General features: G+C 34.7%; 1 protein-coding gene and 1 long non-coding RNA gene across 2 annotated transcripts in view; one reads left to right on the forward strand and one right to left on the reverse strand.

The window, feature by feature from the left end:
• The window catches only part of LOC115243484 (cilia- and flagella-associated protein 251-like), a 1,740-nt gene extending 1,629 nt beyond the window's left edge, over positions 1–111 (reverse strand). The window contains exon 1 of the mRNA XM_029820542.1: positions 6–111. Coding sequence (XP_029676402.1) covers positions 6–87 — 82 coding nt within the window. The 5' untranslated portion in view covers positions 88–111. The remainder of the gene's footprint in view (positions 1–5) is intronic.
• Positions 112–119: 8 nt separating this feature from the next.
• The window catches only part of LOC115243485, an 86,044-nt gene continuing 67,880 nt past the window's right edge, over positions 120–18,283 (forward strand). The window contains exon 1 of the long non-coding RNA XR_003885234.1: positions 120–380. This is a non-coding gene — a long non-coding RNA (uncharacterized LOC115243485). The remainder of the gene's footprint in view (positions 381–18,283) is intronic.

Genomic DNA, 18,283 nt, shown 5'->3' on the forward strand with positions numbered 1-18,283 from the left:
CGTGTAGCTCGAGGACACGATATTGTCCGGTGTTTTGAGTGGCACCGCGGGGGTCCATCTTTTAAAGCGGACTTCCGTTGCGTTCATGCGGACGAACCTGAAAGCTCCTTCGAACGTATCTATCTATCGGCGCGATGTGCGCAAACGGGAGTGTCGGCGATTTTAAAACCGATTCTTTTCGGATTCGGCAAGTCTTTTTGGCGAAGGTTATCGCGAATTGCGGCGGACAAGACTGGATTTGACAAACGCGAATCGAGACGAGTATATAAATGAGCAACGAGGGCGGCTCTGGAACGCGATATGCGTTTTTTCGCCGAAATGTTCATCGCGAGGTTATCGAGCGACACTCATCGATATGGCGGCAAATTTTGCGGGACGAGGTATGTGTGTTCGATAGATTCGGCGAGTAATATATTCGTACTTTGCAACTGCATTTTTATTTACATTTCCTGTAACGAAAATGACATAAGCGTAATAGATAATAATATATTGAAGCGCAATAATTTAATGATATATTATTGATAATATTACACAGATTCTAGAAGGAAGAGGAGAGAGCGCGGTTGGAAAGAATATATGTAGCGTTATTCGTAATGGTGTGTACTTTTCTATTTTTGTACTTTTTATTTTCTTTTATCACCACAAACACAAAGTGCTACGTTTGTATTATTTTATCGTTTCAAAGTAAGATACATATAAGATGCGAATATATCTAATAAGAATTTTTGCAAATATTACATATCTCGAATACGATAAACGCTAAATTTCTATCTTTTTTCAATTTTTTATTACATTATTTATTTTTTGCAAATGTCGATTTTTTGCAGCGTTCTTGATTATTAAATTTTAATGCTAAATATCTCTATATAACTAAGCTTTCTTTTTGTATGTATAATTCTCTTAAAGAGTAATAGCAAATTAGAAACAAAGAATAAAATTTTGCTATATCTTCAACTTTTCCACTTAATTTTTACAATAAAAAATAAACAAATTAAAAAAAAAAATTAATTTTAAAATGAATAAAATATATAATATAATATATAATATGATTTTGTAAATTTTAATTAAAAAACTTTTTTTTTTTAATTTGTAATTTGAGAAGATATGCTTTTTGATGTTTTTTTCGTAAATATTTTTATTTCAGGTTTAAGTAAACAATTTGTTTACAAACTATCTGCGTTTTATACTGAAAATCATTCTTGCATTAGTTCCTTTTTTATGATTTCTTTGCTGTCGTTATAATTTGTTCAAATTAACCGACTTGCGTAAAAAGAAAAAAAATTTGCTTCTACGTCAGGTTCCACTTCTCGCTGATCTTTTGTCGATCCCCCGAGTTACAAGTACCGATATTATCAGCTAATTGTAAAAACGCATGCCAAGCGCATTAGTCGCCGTAAATAGAAGCGAGTTTGGTTGCGTTCAGGTTGCGTGCAATGACCGTGAACGCCGATTATTAATCTCATGATTTAATACCTTCACGCATGAGCGTGCGTAAGCATATTGTTGATTCCATGTCCTTTTATTCAGGGGTTAGTTAACGCCAATTTCGTTCGACGTATCACCTTGTTGATTCCATTCGGGTATTCGCAGACATAAATCTGTGATGATGCAAATCCAACATTCCTTTCGTAATGCAGGATATAAATCAGGGTAATAGCGCGATAACATTTTCCGCTGATACTAATTGATGGCTGCCGTTTTTTATTGCTATTTATACCTTGATATGTATTATATAAGCAGTTAGAATTTTTATAATTTTATGTAATGTAGCAAAGAAACAAAGAGAGAGAGAGAGAGAGAGAGAGAGTGGGAGAGAGAGGGAGGGGGAGAGAGTATTTGAATATCTATTAGGAATTTTTTCAATTAAAGAAGTCTATTTATGTTTTAAACAATCTCAATAATTAAATTTTTATCATTTTTATTAGTTTTTTTAATATTTTTGTAATTTTATAGCAAAAAATACCAATATTTTTTGCATTATTATATAGCGAATAAAGCATAAAGTTTTAACGAAGTAGAAGTTTCTTCGAGCAAGTTAGAGAAGATTAATCGATTAAATTCTCTGCCGCGTTTATCCAATTAGCATTGAAACTCGTCATTTCTTGATCGCTCAAATAATACGTTTTCGTCGCATAAATCGCCTTATATGTAATTTTTGTCATTTTGTTCTTACATAATTATAACTGATTCGTCGAGAAAGTCCGAGATCATGAGAAATGAAACCGAAAGTTAGTCCCGTGTCGAAAAATAAAGAGAGACGGAACGCGCGATAAACGCAGAATCGATACAATCGTGAAGGACAATCGTGTTCATGCTAATGAATTTTTTTTACTCTCCATCGATGGTAATCGTCGTTATATGCGTATATTATGCGTATTGCGATATTGCGTACACCTTTATTAAGTCGTTTGGCCAAGCCACACCTGTGTGGAATCAGAAACGATCTTTAAAGTTCGATGTTTTTATACCCATTACCTGAATTCCGCAAATTGATTGCACGAAGGAAAAAAAAAGAGAAGTATTTGATTTCAAGCTTGATCATCATGGCAATGTCTTTTTGCTATAATTATCTCTCTTCTTATAACTTATATTTTTCTTTATTTACGTCTTCTGTTATTTTCTTACATCACTTTTGCTTACATTGTATAGCAAAAATGTTTATTATTTTTATATGTAATTAAAATATAAAATAGTTTTATTTTTTTCTGCGATATTTTGACTTGATAGAATTGAGTAATTTAGAGAATTATCTCTGTCAACAATCGTAAAATTATCTTCTTACATAATACAAAATTGAATAAAATTTTTCTAGAGAGAGTTACGATTTTTACATTATCTGAACGATAGAAAATATTACATAACAGATAAGATAACAAACAAATAACATTCATAATCAATATCATAATATATCGAAACGAAGCTATTATTTTTTTCATACATAAAATAATCTTATTTTATACATACAGTGATTCGATTCGGCAGAGAATCGAGTAATTGAATTACACTTTTATCGAGAGAATATCCTTTTACATTATGCAAAAATATCACCATCGCGATCTAAATACTATTTGCAATCACATTCGCAAACAATGCGCAGCCGGCATTTTTTAATTTATCGCGACGTCGGGATCGCGAAGAAATTTCTCGGCGTAATTGCGTTCGCCGTTTCTTAATTGACTTTTTTTTATCGACTTTAATCGGGTTGCACAATGTCGTGCTCACCATCACACGGATATTGCGCGCGCACGCACGCACGCACCCACAAAATTTGCATAAAGGATATCATGTTCCACGGCCGGAATAATCTGGCCCACGGCCCGCATAATCCCGCCGACTTTCTGGCGGCCGTCGTACACGATTGCGCTTTGTAACAGCTTTGATATGCAAAACCGTGTTTTCGATCGGTCCCGCGCGCAGATAATTCTTCCATTTAAAACTTCTTTCAGACAATCTCTGCCTGCTCGGCCGGCTGCTCGCCGGCTTTTATTCCGCCGTCATCATATCATATTGAGACAAGGTTAGCTATTACTTAACCCTCTTTCGGTATCGAGACTTTACTTATAAAGAGAAGAAATTTAAATTTTTTATAAGTTGTATTCCTTCTTTAGGTAGATTGCGAAATTTAGAATGTTCTTGAAGCCGTTGAAAAGGATAGCTGGGAAAATTTACGCGTAATTTTATATGTATTTGTTATATATTAAATTAAATAATTATCTATTTTTCTATTTATAATATCCACTCATTAAGTTGATCGATTTTTTGAAATACAATTATGTAAATGCTCTGAGAAAGCAATTGGAAAATGAAAAAACGAGTATATTAACGAGTTCTTTTTCTAACAAAAGGGACATCGCAATTTGTATGTATCTCATTTCTTTACTTGTTATTTCGGTCAAACAGTCAGACAGGTGATTCTGTATAATTTGAAGGATAATTCAAACCATGAGAGAGCACAAATTAAGAACAGATTTATATTAAGTATACGTTTCGTTTCACGGAGACGCGCGACGCGTGTGAGAAGACCGAAAGAAAATCGAAAGTACGGCGTAGTCGGGTGCGCGAAGTGGCGCCAGCTGAACTTCAGAGATTGAAGGAAGATCCAACTGGACGAGGGCCCACGTGTTACGTGATTCTGGCAAATTGCTCGTATCTGCTTAATTAATGGGAAAACGTATCGGGCGTCTTTCGCACAGGTGCGCTCGCGCGCCGGGCAGATGCGCGATGCGTCTGGGATTTTTTCATTTACTTCTGCCATTTAAACGCGTCGTGTGTGATTATGGCAAAGCGAAAATCTGGGTCGGAGAAACTTGGACCGCTCTCGTTTTCGTCCTTCTCTTTTTTTCCTTCCCACGGTTTTTTTCCTCTCCTTTTCAGTTTTTATCTTTGTGCAGCTTGGGCGCGCGAAACATCTGGAACGTCGATAAATGAATGATCTCTGATATTACAGATGCGCGATCGAGAGTATTTTCTTTTCCGAGGAATCATGCAAATCGAGAGCCATTTAACATAACGCGTGATTAATGAAATCAACGTCGCGAGAAAAATCACATATCGCGATATAAACATTCTTAGAACGTATCGTAGCGGAGAATCATAGAAAGTTATGATACTTATCGCTTTTACCTTTGAATGTTTATGAATTAATTGTAAGAAAAAAATTAAAAGTAAATTGTATCCGCATAAGTAAATGTTGAAAAATCTTTTCTAGTTATACCTCATACATCGCATATTTCTATTCAACGGAAAGTGAAAAGTGAATATATGATAAATAGTTGTAGATATTCTAGAGGAATTTTATGTTCGAGCATATCGAGGCATGGATCCTTTCGTAGATCGGCGATAGAGAAACCTATTATTTCGTCGTGCCAGTAATGAGCACCGCGGGCTCTCCTCACGTTTTACCCTATCTGATTACGAATGGTCATCATAAATTAAATCCAATTGGGCACCGAAGGACAACTACCACCCGACATCGATTATTATCGCGCACGGCAATAAGCGTGTTCGTTACTCTGATAGCCAAATGTCGTGAAATGTGTAACAATCTTTTTTTAACAGTATTATATTTGGGCTGCGAGATATGGCTTGTCCCCCCACAGTGTTTCACCTTCGAAGATCTAGCCGATGGCATCGTGTGTAAGCGCTTTAAATTTGATCTGCTCTTTGTAATCCGTTGCGACACGGTAGCACAGTAATCGTTCGTCATAATAAACTCAGAGGCATGGTAGTTTATGTAACTATATAGAGAATTCGTCACTCACTGCGAAAGATTAATGGATCGGACTTCTTGCGTCCAGGAGATTCGCGGAGAAGTAAGGCTATCTGATATAAGAAATTTCTCGTCCTCCTTGATTTGTGCCACGGGGGATTTTAAATAACACAGAATGTCTAAATCTGGCCGCAAGGACGTTTCAAAATTATCTGAAAGATAAGGACAGAGAGAGAGAGAGAGAGATTTTTAGATATATCTTTTAGATTTTTGTATCTTTCGAAAAATTTATCATATATATCATACATATTTTTATTCGCGATATAATTTCAAGATTGTTTTATAATCGATAGATCTCAGTTTTCTCGAGCTTGACGTTATATGAAAAACATTCCTCCTATATGGAAAACATTCCTCCTATATAAAAACATTTATATCTTTAAATACAGGTTTAATTATCTCACAGTGTTCTGAAAATAGCTTATTACGGCATCACATAATTACTGCGTAAGAGGAAAATGATTTTTGATCTGATCCGTTAGCGCGCTAACGGATCAAATGCATAACAACAGTTTCCGTTGGAGAACGTGATTCACGATCCGTAAGGATCGAGAATTTATACGTATAGCCGCCGGCATAGGTTTCTTGCTCAACTATGTTGCTGTTTCTTACTCGTTGTTTCAAAACGACGATACGCGAGGAATCTTCGTGCTGGCTGCTCACGTGGAAATGAAGAAGAAGAAGAAGAAGATAAGGATGAAGAAGAGCTCAAGTGAACGTGAGATTGCAGAAGCGAACACCTGCGAAGACGTTCACCGACGCATACGTGCAGCACGCGATCTATCGATATCGACGATATAGGTATCCTTCGACGTTGAGAAGCGATTCCCTGGACCGGTCGGTCGGTCTGGATGCTGGAAACTCGTCGTGCAATTTTAATGGCGTTGTAAGTTGTAAGATGTAGTTAACGGGGTACGATAATCGGTTTACTTCCGTACAGGGTATTCCAAAATCGATCGACGATATTCCAAGAGTAGATGCCTGATCAATCGATAGAAAATTGTTATAAATATCGTATAGGGTAATTCCGGGAGAGATAAATCGATAGATCGCGTGCTGCACGTATGGATCGGTGAACGTCTTCGCAGGTATTCACTTCTGTAATCACGTTCACTCGAGCTCTTCTTTGTGTGTTCTCGTCTTCTTCTTTTATTTTTTTAAACTACATAAAAAAGAAATACGAAATATTTTAAATTATATATTGGGTTCCCTTCTAATGGGTTGAACGGGAAGTTCGTGCCGTTTTTCGGTCTTCATCTGTTAGCAAAAAACGGCACGAACTTACCATTCAACCCATTAGAAGGGAGACTACTTTTTAAAAACATCTATTTAAAATATCAATTTTAATACAATGTCAATGTATTTACATGCCAATATAATCTCTTTTTTTTATTTTTTTGAAGTTGTAAGTCTTTAATAGATTCAACTTGTTGTTAGTGACATTTACATAAAAAAATATAAATATAGAAGCATAATATTACAAATGTTTTTATAACTTTTCTATTCGCTGTTATCAAAAATTTTTATTTTGTTTAAATTTAAATTAGAATTATATACATTGCATATAAGCTTGGCGATATTCAGGAACGTTATTCCTATTAACTTATCTTAACTTAATTAAACGTCATTAAAATATTAAACAAATAATATTATTTGCATTTTTTTCATATTTTAAAAATTCGTGTCTTAGTCTATTTCAATCGGCTGTCCGTATCTCCCTTTGTTCATATTATTCTATATATAAATTCTAATTTCTGTTCGTCTATGAGTTTTAAGATCCCGGAACTTTTACGAGATTCCTTTGAGTTTCGCGATCTCTATTATTATGATCGCAAATTGCATCGTATTATAATAAAACTTCTCGCATCATCGTTATATCTAGATTAAAACGAGCGCGATGAAATCGATCGAAACGTCGCCGGTTAATCGAAGTGGTGGTTTATTTCTCCACTTACGTCCTTCAATTGCAGCACGGTGCATTATAGCCCGTTCCGTCCTCGTCATCTTATCGATCTGAAAATTTCGCGAATCATCATTTATAAAAGCTTTCGATAAAAGCGAAAAAATTCGTACGATGACGAGAAAAAGAAATCCATCTCTCTTCGTCTTTCTTCTCGTCCGTCCGTTGGTCGAAGCCCATCTTGGTGACGCTTTTACGGCGATTACATTTAATTAAATAGGTTAATCTTTTAACTTACGCCTGACTGCTGATCGAGAAATCGAGATGTTGTTTAATGTCCGATGAAGTATATTTCTGAAGTATATGTGATCTACTTTCAGAAATGTCCCTCACTTTCGCTCTTGACTAGAATCCCGACATACGTTTGGATAGATGTTAGATCCCGTTTCGAATGATCGATTGCTGCTTAAGAAAGGGTGTCGCGCGTCTACTCGGTGCCATTTATGCCGTAGATCGAATTTCGTAATCATTGATGTAGAACGCCCAATGGGGACGCATTATTTTTTGTATCTCTTCGTTTCTCTCGCATTTTACTCCGCCTATTTTTTGTTTCTTTTTTAGACCGCAGTATTTTTTTTGTACCGACGATCAATAGCGAAGCAAATTAGAGATAGTTCGATCTAAGATAGATTGTAGACAGTTCGAGGTCATAATTGCAGAATGTTATCTCAAAACTCGGTCGATCCAGTTATTGAATATTTTTAGATATATGATATATCTGCTCTAATAAACATCAACCAGCGCGAACAACATAAACACTTCGACTTGAGATTTACTAAAGAATTTATAGATGATGATTAAAGCTCGTTATTTTGCAACAATGTTACTGGAATATGTGTAATGTTTTAAATTTTATGAATCAACTCTCTTTGTGTACAATATTCATATAAATTAATATCAATGGGTAGAAATCATTATTGCACAGATTCTACTTTAAATTTAATATTATCTGTAATACACAATATAAATAATTAATTTTTTTATTTCGAAAAATTTATATGAAAATTTTAGAAAGATATTTTATCGATTATATTATTCTTTGTTGCTCGAATAATTAAAGAAATGTGCGGATAATTATCTCAAAAACCTTTATATTGATTTCATCCCCTCGACATAGGATCGTAAAAGTTTAAACATTTGAATTTTTGCAATATTTCAAATGCCTCTTTACGTGACTTTTAACGTCAGATTCCTCGATTTATCGAAACAAATACACGGCATCAAATGTTGCTTGAGGTAAATAAAGTTATCACGCAACATCATTAATCCATTCGTAATGACAACTCGATCTCTTTTTCTTACTTCATTCTCATTTTCGCGAGTCACACAATGTTGCACGGAGAACGCGTCGAGAACAAGTCGTCAGACTTGACGAGGGACCAGCGGCGCGTTCGAAGAGATGGGAAAGGATTTCTAATCGCGGTTCGCGCGCACCAGTTAGAAACTAGTTTTGCTACTACATTAATTCACGATATTGCATATTGCTATAGCTACCTTTGCGCGGTAAAGGCCGGTTGCGCGCGTCCCCCTTTTCAGCTCGTCTTCTTCTAATTGCGCTCAAACGGCGGCGATGCGGCGCACAGGTGCGCTCAGGTCCGCTCGATAACCTGGCAATTAATAAAATCATACTACACGCAATAACCTCGAGCTCCGCTAATGACGGTTAACGCGTAACTTCTGCCTCTGCGCGCGTTTCACGCGTTTCAGGTGGTATCTCTTTTTTTTCTCGCGGCGAACTCACTTCGGAATCGGCGAATCCATTGGCAAAAGAGAGAGGAGAGAGAGAGAGAGAGAGAGAGAGAGAAGAGGGTGCGCCGTTGCACCTGCGATAATTATCGGTAATTAGTAACGCGCTCGCGAGCGTAATCTCGGATATTTCGCGTTCTAATACAGCGCGGGATAAATCACTCGTATTAATTGCCGGCTTGCGAAAAGAGAGAGAGAATCATTGAAGATTGTAACTTTGTAATCGCGGAGGTGTACGATGATGAGGCGTAATATCGTGTCTCGATATTACGATGAAAATGCTTCGCTGCGTTTCTATACCTTGTGATAGATTCTTTGGTACCGTATAAATCTTTAGATCTTTAGATCCAATCTTTATATCCAAGGATCTTTACTTTCCTGCGAATTGCTGGTACAAAAGATTATCTTGTAAAGCAAAAATATTGATCAATGAATTAATTTAATATGATTAGCGTTAATAATTGCTTTTCAGGTATTCCAGTGAACAGCTCGATATTTATATGTCGAGATATTTGTGAGATTGATGGAAAAGATCGAAATCACAATCGCTATCATAAGTAGCCGTAAGTGCCGGGAGAATCAGGGAAAGAATCAATCTTTTATTTCGTTAAAGTGATTATTCGATCGACGGATTACGTAATTTACGCGATATATCTTTTCGCAACTATTCAGCTGTCAAAGGCGTTCTTTGTATAAAACTCCCGCGAAATATACTCGCAAACTGCTCTTATTTTTCGCGATAACAGTCATTAAGTGGCAGGCAAAACGAACGATTAGAAAACGAGCGGGGGTTAAATCATTACGATATTATTTAGTGACAGGGTGTAATCATCGAGGGCGAAGTTATTAAGATCCCAATTGCACGTCGATCCCTCCGTTGTGTTCATAACTTCTCTATCTGCTCGTGCTGTCTCGTCAATCACGAGTCATTTTGTGCACGAGGTGTAGCAACAGCGATCGGATCACTAAAAGTTTGCTTTCTATAAAACACGCAAAATTTTATAGAATACAAGATTCGTCGGTGTACGCCGCGATAAAAGATCGTAAATTTCTACATTCACAGAGTGATTAATAAATATATAATTTTTCACGGTTTTTTTCTCGATAGATTTACATCATTTCGATAATTAATAAGGCAGTTTCATAAAGTTTTATTTAAATTTATTCTTAAATCAATATAAATTTCTGATTTGTACTTGAAATGTTTTGATGGTATCGCGATCTCGTTACGCTCGACTCGAATCGAAAATCAGAATTCGACTACATGCGGTAACTACATGCTCGTTGCATCTTCTATTCACTCGCAATCCTCGTTCGCAGCTGAACATATATTAGCGAAGAGAACCGTCTTTCGCTCTTTCTCCGCGTTTTATTATTAGGTACACGTTATGCGAGTCCGCGGCGATTGCATAAGACCGTGATCGAGACGAGTTTACACCGATTGGATATTTTCGTTTGATCTGGGACGAGAGTGTTCCATCGTCGTAGACGTTCTCCATATTGAGACACGAGAATTTTAAGAGCGGTATTCTCTCCGTTTCTTACATCTACATTGAGCAAGCACAATTTTAAATGAGTAATGAGAACGCCAAGCGATTTCGTTGGGTAATAGTAGATTCGAGTTCTATTGCACCGATTATAATAAATTTCTTTTAATGATAGTTATAATATACATCGTAATAATTTCCTCGCAAAGAGAGAGAGAGAGAGAGAGAGAGAGAGAGAGAGAGAGAGAAATATCACAATTTAGAAAGTGTAAAAAGTTTTTTATTTACAAATAAATATATATTTATAGCCATATGATAATTTTTTCTAAAGTCGTATTTTTCTTTTTTGTCTTTAGAAAAGAGATAGTGTCTTAACTTTTGTTACATTTATAATTAAACCTCAACTATTATTTTTTATAATGGACGAGAGTGTTCCATCGTCGTAGACGTTCTCCATATTGAGACACGAGAATTTTAAGAGCGGTATTCTCTCCGTTTCTTACATCTACATTGAGCAAGCACAATTTTAAATGAGTAATGAGAACGCCAAGCGATTTCGTTGGGTAATAGTAGATTCGAGTTCTATTGCACCGATTATAATAAATTTCTTTTAATGATAGTTATAATATACATTGTAATAATTTCCTCGCAAAGAGAGAGAGAGAGAGAAATATCACAATTTAGAAAGTTTAAAAAGTTTTTTATTTACAAATAAATATATATATATATAATATTTAGCTACAGAGAAGGAATAAAATACTCGATTTCTCATATATTTTTAGAAAAAACGATTTCTCCCTTTAAAAATGTTTATTATAAATATCAATAATTTTTTAAAAAATCTAGTTTATATACACTATGAACGCATTCTCGAAAATCTTTATTACTCAAATTTTGAGCGTTTTACTAGATTATAAATAAATACGTCCGAGAGATAAATATCTTCTTTCATAAATGGATATTAAGGATTTGATGATTGAGCTTGCCTAACGCATCTAAAGTTTCAAATTGCGTAACATGGTCCGTTTATCCGATTATTTGCACGTGCGAACTTCGCTTATGTTCTTGGAGCGGTTGCACGATATGGCCACGTCGGTCGTGGATCACGTCGGGTCGCAACCCCGACGTTTTGTTTCGCACGCGATACCGCGCGCGATTGCGGTGTACGGCAGATGGATAATTGACCACGGTGTCGTCACACGTCGGTGGCAGGAGGCGAAAAGAAAAAGGATCGGTGGTAACCGGTGAAAGTAAAGTATCGTTCACATAAGGATTAGCAGCCGGGATGCAACCGGGAAGCTGACCGACGCGTCAATTCGCATAAGCGCACTAACGTAAGAGCCCCGGGTGCCTTGCTCCGAGATCGCGTGCACTTTCTACACACATTTCATCCCTTTTTCTTCCATTGCTTCCCGAGGCATTGTACTCGTTTCGTTTTAATGCATAATCGTAGAAGGTACATCGGTAAATTTAATATGATCCACTCGTGAAAACTTTGTGAGCAAAGTTCTAGATATACTTATTTTTCGCTTCAACATGCATCTTAAATTAATATAGGTTGAAGACTGCGCTTATATATTATTGAAACTTACAACTTTTTTATATACATATATCTCGCTATTAATTCTACAAATCTCGGATTCCGCATTTCTTCGATTTTACTGCCATCGATAAAGCTTCCTGATTTGATCACAGATATGAACAATCTTTGACATTGTCATACGAATATTATATTTTCCAAAAATTCTGAATCTTATATGTAGTTTATATATACAGATATATAAATTGTAATTTATATGTAGAGTTTTTATATTTTTACATGCTAAATCTCAAATATATATTTATAGCCATATGATAATTTTTTCTAAAGTCGTATTTTTCTTTTTTGTCTTTAGAAAAGAGATAGTGTCTTAACTTTTGTTACATTTATAATTAAACCTCAACTATTATTTTTTATAATCAGATCTTTGCAGCTTTTTAATTTCACAAATCCTCTGTTTTTCCGTAGATTCTTAATTCGGTAAATCTGTATCTTGATCTCAATGATTTTTGAGAATACATTAATGATTTACAATCAGAATTATGGAATATATATTTCACCTTTAATGTTAGCGAAAGATATAGATCGCTCTCGACAGTGTGTAACAACGGACAATTACTAATCGCGTAATTTGCACGCAATTTTGTCGCGCGGCGAATAAGTTTACTCGGCATGAAATTAACCTTTAATACAATATGAAAAAAAGGCAACCAATATTCTACGGATATTCAAGTTTCATGAATTATGAATTCTCTGACTTTCGATCGGCGGTGACTTTCACTGATCCTTACGCAGGACGAGTATTCAGCACGTTCACTCTGCGAATATTTCCAGCACATTTACATATAACACACATTATTTATATTAAATAATTGCGTTATATATTGATCTCTCGTCATTAATAAGAAATATTGCAATAAATATTTTTACATTTAATCGTATGTTAACCGCATGAATTATCAGCTAGTATTATTAATTTTGCGTATTCTCTCGTATTTTTGATTTAAAAAATATTTATATTATTTTCAATATTGATAGATAATAAATATTTAACGGTAGAGTGATAATAATTTTTAATTTTTTCCATTTCACGTGATTGCAATCAGCACATATTAATTCAAATAAGCTCCATGTCACTACAATTAGAAAGCCAACTTCGCTTAATTTCCATTTTAATAATTATATAATATGCGTGCTTGTACCAACTGCCACAAATTTTATCGTTCATGTAATGCTCGAAAGGGCAATGCGTTTCTTTATCGAATCAATACTAATCGTGTATAATCCGATATCACCGACTTATACCTATGATAGGCGTGGGCAGATGAAAAGTGGTTAAAGTGGTCCAGCGCGCATGTTAGGGCCAAACGAGGTCGAACAGACCCCGATTTCTAATTCGTTTAGGGCATAGCCTCCGGCGAAATTCTACATTATTCCAAAATGCATGAGTGTGAATGGAGTGCGCTTTCAAGTTACTACCATATTGACACAGATAAGACTCTCAGGAAATTAACTCTATCATTAAGTCTTAAGTCTATCATCACTCCGTCCAAAAGACAATTGACTTTCATGTTTCGATGATTTATCGCTGAAAAAGAATATCCGGGTTCGTAAAAGCAAAATTGGCAAACAGTCGTTTTACATCTCTTGGAAAGATTACAGTTTTATATCTCTAGAAAATATTCGTTTTAGAAAAAAAATTTTTTATTAATGTCTACATTTATATATTTATATTTAAATGCCGCTAATCAAGTCTTAAAAAAAATTGATATTTTATAGAAACAGGATATATTTTATATTTTTATTTATATTTTATATATTTTATATTTTATCGTATTTTATATTTTCTGAAATATTAACCTGCGTGAAGTTAGCACCCCATTTCTGAAATTTTAAAATTCTAAAGGTTGTTCCAGGTTGTTCTACACTTGTTCTAAATTGTTCCAAAACATCAAATTTATATTATAAAAATTTTCGCGGAAAATTAAAAAATACAATTTTTTGACCTGGCACCCCATTTTTCAAAAATCGAACTTTTCAAGGTTGTTCCATGTTGTTCTAGTTGTTCTAAACATTGTTCCAAAGTATTAGTTTGATTGGTTAACTGGAACAACCTTTAGAATTTTAAAATTTCAAAAATGGGGTGCTAACTTCACGCAGGTGAAATATTACCTTCAATAAATAAAGACATTTGCTTTAATCGAGCGTATGACCTCTGGTATAATTGCAAGTTTAGCTCTTGTCGATCGTCCGAGGCCTGAGGCGTCCGATAGCGTCGATTCATCATCGCGTTCTTTCAGATCTGCGGGAAGACTCGGTTCGATTCCCATCGAGGAACATCGAATGTTGACAACGAATTAATGGAGTGCAGTTAGGCCGCTTCGGATCATTTATTTTGCGATTCGCGGCTCTTTCGCCTCGATCCGGCGATTGGCGCGAAATGAATCGCTCGATAAAGATTACGAATAAGGCCTCCCACGAGGCATTTACAGGCAATCAGGATCATTGTTGTTCACATTTATCCCTCGATAAGATCCGATCATTTTTTTGCAAAAAAACAAGAGATTAATATAAACTTTTACAGAAAGTTACTCTGTGAAAGAGACTGGATTTCTTATCTCTTCGGTAATCTACAGTCTTTTATAGACCTATATATTATAACTTATATATTATTATATTCCGTGTACATATACTCTTTAATACGATAATATAAATAATACTTTAATAAGTCGATCAACTCGATAATTTATAATATGTAATAATTATTTACTCATTGATATTTCCATGCAGGAATTAAATGATTATATAGAATCATTATAGTTTATCTTAAACTTATTAATGATAGCATCATACAATATACTTTTTGCATGACACTTCCATTTATTTGCATGACATTTATATTAATGTAATTTTCATTACACTTCATATAATATTACCAGCGTCTATGATAACGGGTTACTTTGATTTATTATCAACTCGAAGGAAAACTTAACTCGAAACAAGTTTCTTTTCGTTCTGCAACTCCGTCGTTAGCCTCGATGATAGTTTAATTGTACGAACGACTCGCGCAACTTTGCCGCAATTTTCCCGGGGCACGGCGTCTCACCTCGCGGAAGAAATCGCGTTGCAAAGCGAAGCGGCACTGCTCGCGAATCTGCGAGGAATTCACGATGATACGTTGCGCGTGACCCACACGAGTAATCTCGCGCGAATGGATGCATCTCGCGCACGCGGAATGCTGCCGATCGTGCACGTGCATTCCGCGTATCACGCCGATCGAAAAATCTCACGTCGGGCTGCCAATGAGATTTGCCCTTATCCTCGTTCATCTATCGTGACAAAAAAGAACGAAACGAGGTTCGTACATCAAGGATTATTCGTTAAAATTCCGAACCGGTCGCTCTATAATTGTGTAAAATTATTTAAAAAACACACATAATTTTTTTGTATATATATGTAAAATAAGTTTCTCGCATCTTAGTTACGATTAATAAATGTTAGCCATAAAATTCATGCTTGTAGTAAATAATAAATATAGGATATATCTATACACATTCCAGAGTGGATGTTTTCAAAATTTTACATATAATAAGAAAATTGTATATCCCTAAGATTTTTATATAAGATGAATATTTTTATAATATTTGTAAAACTTGTTTATTTTCTTTACTTTGTAGAATATAATCTAATTATCTAATCTTTCTTCTTAATATATTTTCATGGATTTATTTCATATTTATTTTTATAACTTGTTTATGTGTTTGTAAACATCTTATTTTTTATGGATCTATTTTTGAGTGGTCTATTTTCAGATTATAAAGCATTATCAAAGCGTGCAATTTAGAGATTTTCCGCGTATGATATAATTCTGAACTTTCTATCTCTAAAATATCGACCGCGCTGTTCGACGGATTAAAGGCTGAAACAGCAAGGGAGGTTGTAAAACGATGTAATTTTCAATTTGCACGGGAAAGGGGCAAATCATGAAAGGGCAATCCTTCGCTTCCCCCGCGAAAACACGGTGGCCGGTATCTCTGCTAGCCAGGCAGGTCGAGAGCGAGGCTAATGCTGGAGTAAAGGTTATCTAACGAATGAGAGATGCTTCTCTCGGCTCCGCTCGCCTTCTCCTCTATATCCTGAAGGGATACATCGCACGCCCCTCGCGGATGCTATCCTTACGCTCGCGGACACATCCGCCGTCATCGTGTTGTGTTATCGCAATCTCACCGTCGAGATTCTCACGAGCGGATTCTCCGTCGTCATTCCATCAGTCCTTCCTTGCCACGTCACTTCCGCCATAAAAACCAGAAAGGGGAGATGCGGTGTAAACATAAATAGAGTGTTCGCTAATTACTTCTATAAACGAGTTGAAAAAAGAACGTTTTCTTGTCCGAAAATATGTGTGAAATCTTAATTATTTCTAGTATTAGCAAGTTATAAAAAATATACAATATTATTTTTTTAATAAAACTAACTACATCCCCTTTTTTTAAGAAAATTTATCATTTAAGGAAAGATATCTGTTATTTTTAATTTTTTTTTTATCATAATGACCAAAGCTTACTTTAGATCTATAATTCGCGACAAGATTTAAAACAAAATTTTATTTATTATTTTCTTTTCTATTTATTATTATTATTATTTTATTTATTATTTTTTATTATAATTTTATGCCATGTAATACAAAAAATATACATTTTTTAAGAAGAAGTAAAACATACGCATATAAAAAAATATATATCCTACACACACATATATTATGGCGGCACATAAAATTAGAAGATAAATATAAAACAAATTATCTATAAATTCTTTTTCAATTTTCAATCTTTAGCAAAAAATATCCACCAATTTTAACATTGTGTTCCAATTTTTTCTCGTTTACTTGATTTCTTTATCGCTTGAATTTCCGATTGCTAAATCGATCCTCGCGATCGATTCTCGCATGACCGAAGTCTCGACTTAAGAGACGGAATGCCCGAACGAAGGATGCGCGCGTGGATGCAATGAAGCAAATTGACGACTTTCCATCCTCGCAGTCGCGTGCGGACGCGTCGCAAAATGTCAAGGCATCCTCGCGCGAGTGAAAGGACGCGTCCTGCCGCGCCCGCTTTCCGTTTTCCATCCTCGTGCAGAATAATTAACAAATTAATAACCCGTCGCGGCTCTAATCGGCCGCCGTGATGCCGATGAAATCGAAAGGAGCGTGCGATGTCAAAGATCAAATGCGAGAATAGCAAAACGCAAGAGCGGATGTTGTCTTTTTGGAATCTGAAGATAATAATAAAATAATAATAGCTTACAAGAATCAGATCCAAGATTAAATTGGAAAGAGAGAAAGAAAATAATTAAAATTAAATTATATAATATTAGTAAAAGGAAGCGATGTTTCTCTCTCTTATATATACTATATATATTTTATCGTACAAAATTATATATACAGTTTTATTGTATATACATATAAATAAGCATGTATAGAAAATTTTTTTATGCAATATATAATTATAAAGAATCGATAGATATTTATCTCTTTTTCTCTACTTTTAAAGAAAATTATTTCATGAGTTTTCATCGTTAAATTTCATAAAGTTCATAAAAAATTTGATTAGTTTCTATATAAATCCGTCATATAAGCGAGATATTTATTCAGCAGGCTACGATAATTAGACATTTATAATCCTTTGATTTATATCATCTCTTCGATCAATATCGTCGACTGGCATTCGACACATCGTTGTTGAATGAGAGAGGAAAATCGTGAAATGCTTTATACTCGGCGTGAATCGAGTATCGGTGCATAAACGTGATTATTTCCGCAATAATTTAACGATAATTACATCGAGATGAAAACGTTCGACACGGCTAAAGCATAACTTCATCTTATGCGATTGTTAAAGCTTTATAAACGTTTTATATATTCTTATGAATATTTATTGGCAATAAAATACTAATATATACCGACAACTCTCTCTTTTTATCTAATTTTTATAATAAATTCTTAAATTTATATAGAGACACACACACCTCTTTTTTATACATGTTATTCTTATTATATTTTGTTTGATGATTGATATATTAAGAGTTTTTAATTACATTAAAATAGATTTTTAATATCTTATTTTATATCTCTCTCTTTTTTTTATAATAAATTCTTAAATTTATATAGAGACACACACACCTCTTTTTTATACATGTTATTCTTATTATATTTTGTTTTTTTGTTTGTATATTAAGAGTTTTTAATTACATTAAAATAGATTTTTAATATCTTATTTTATATC

This window comes from Formica exsecta, unplaced genomic scaffold (assembly GCF_003651465.1).
Source record: "Formica exsecta isolate Colony F162 unplaced genomic scaffold, ASM365146v1 scaffold72, whole genome shotgun sequence".
Taxonomy (NCBI): Eukaryota; Metazoa; Arthropoda; class Insecta; order Hymenoptera; family Formicidae; genus Formica; species Formica exsecta.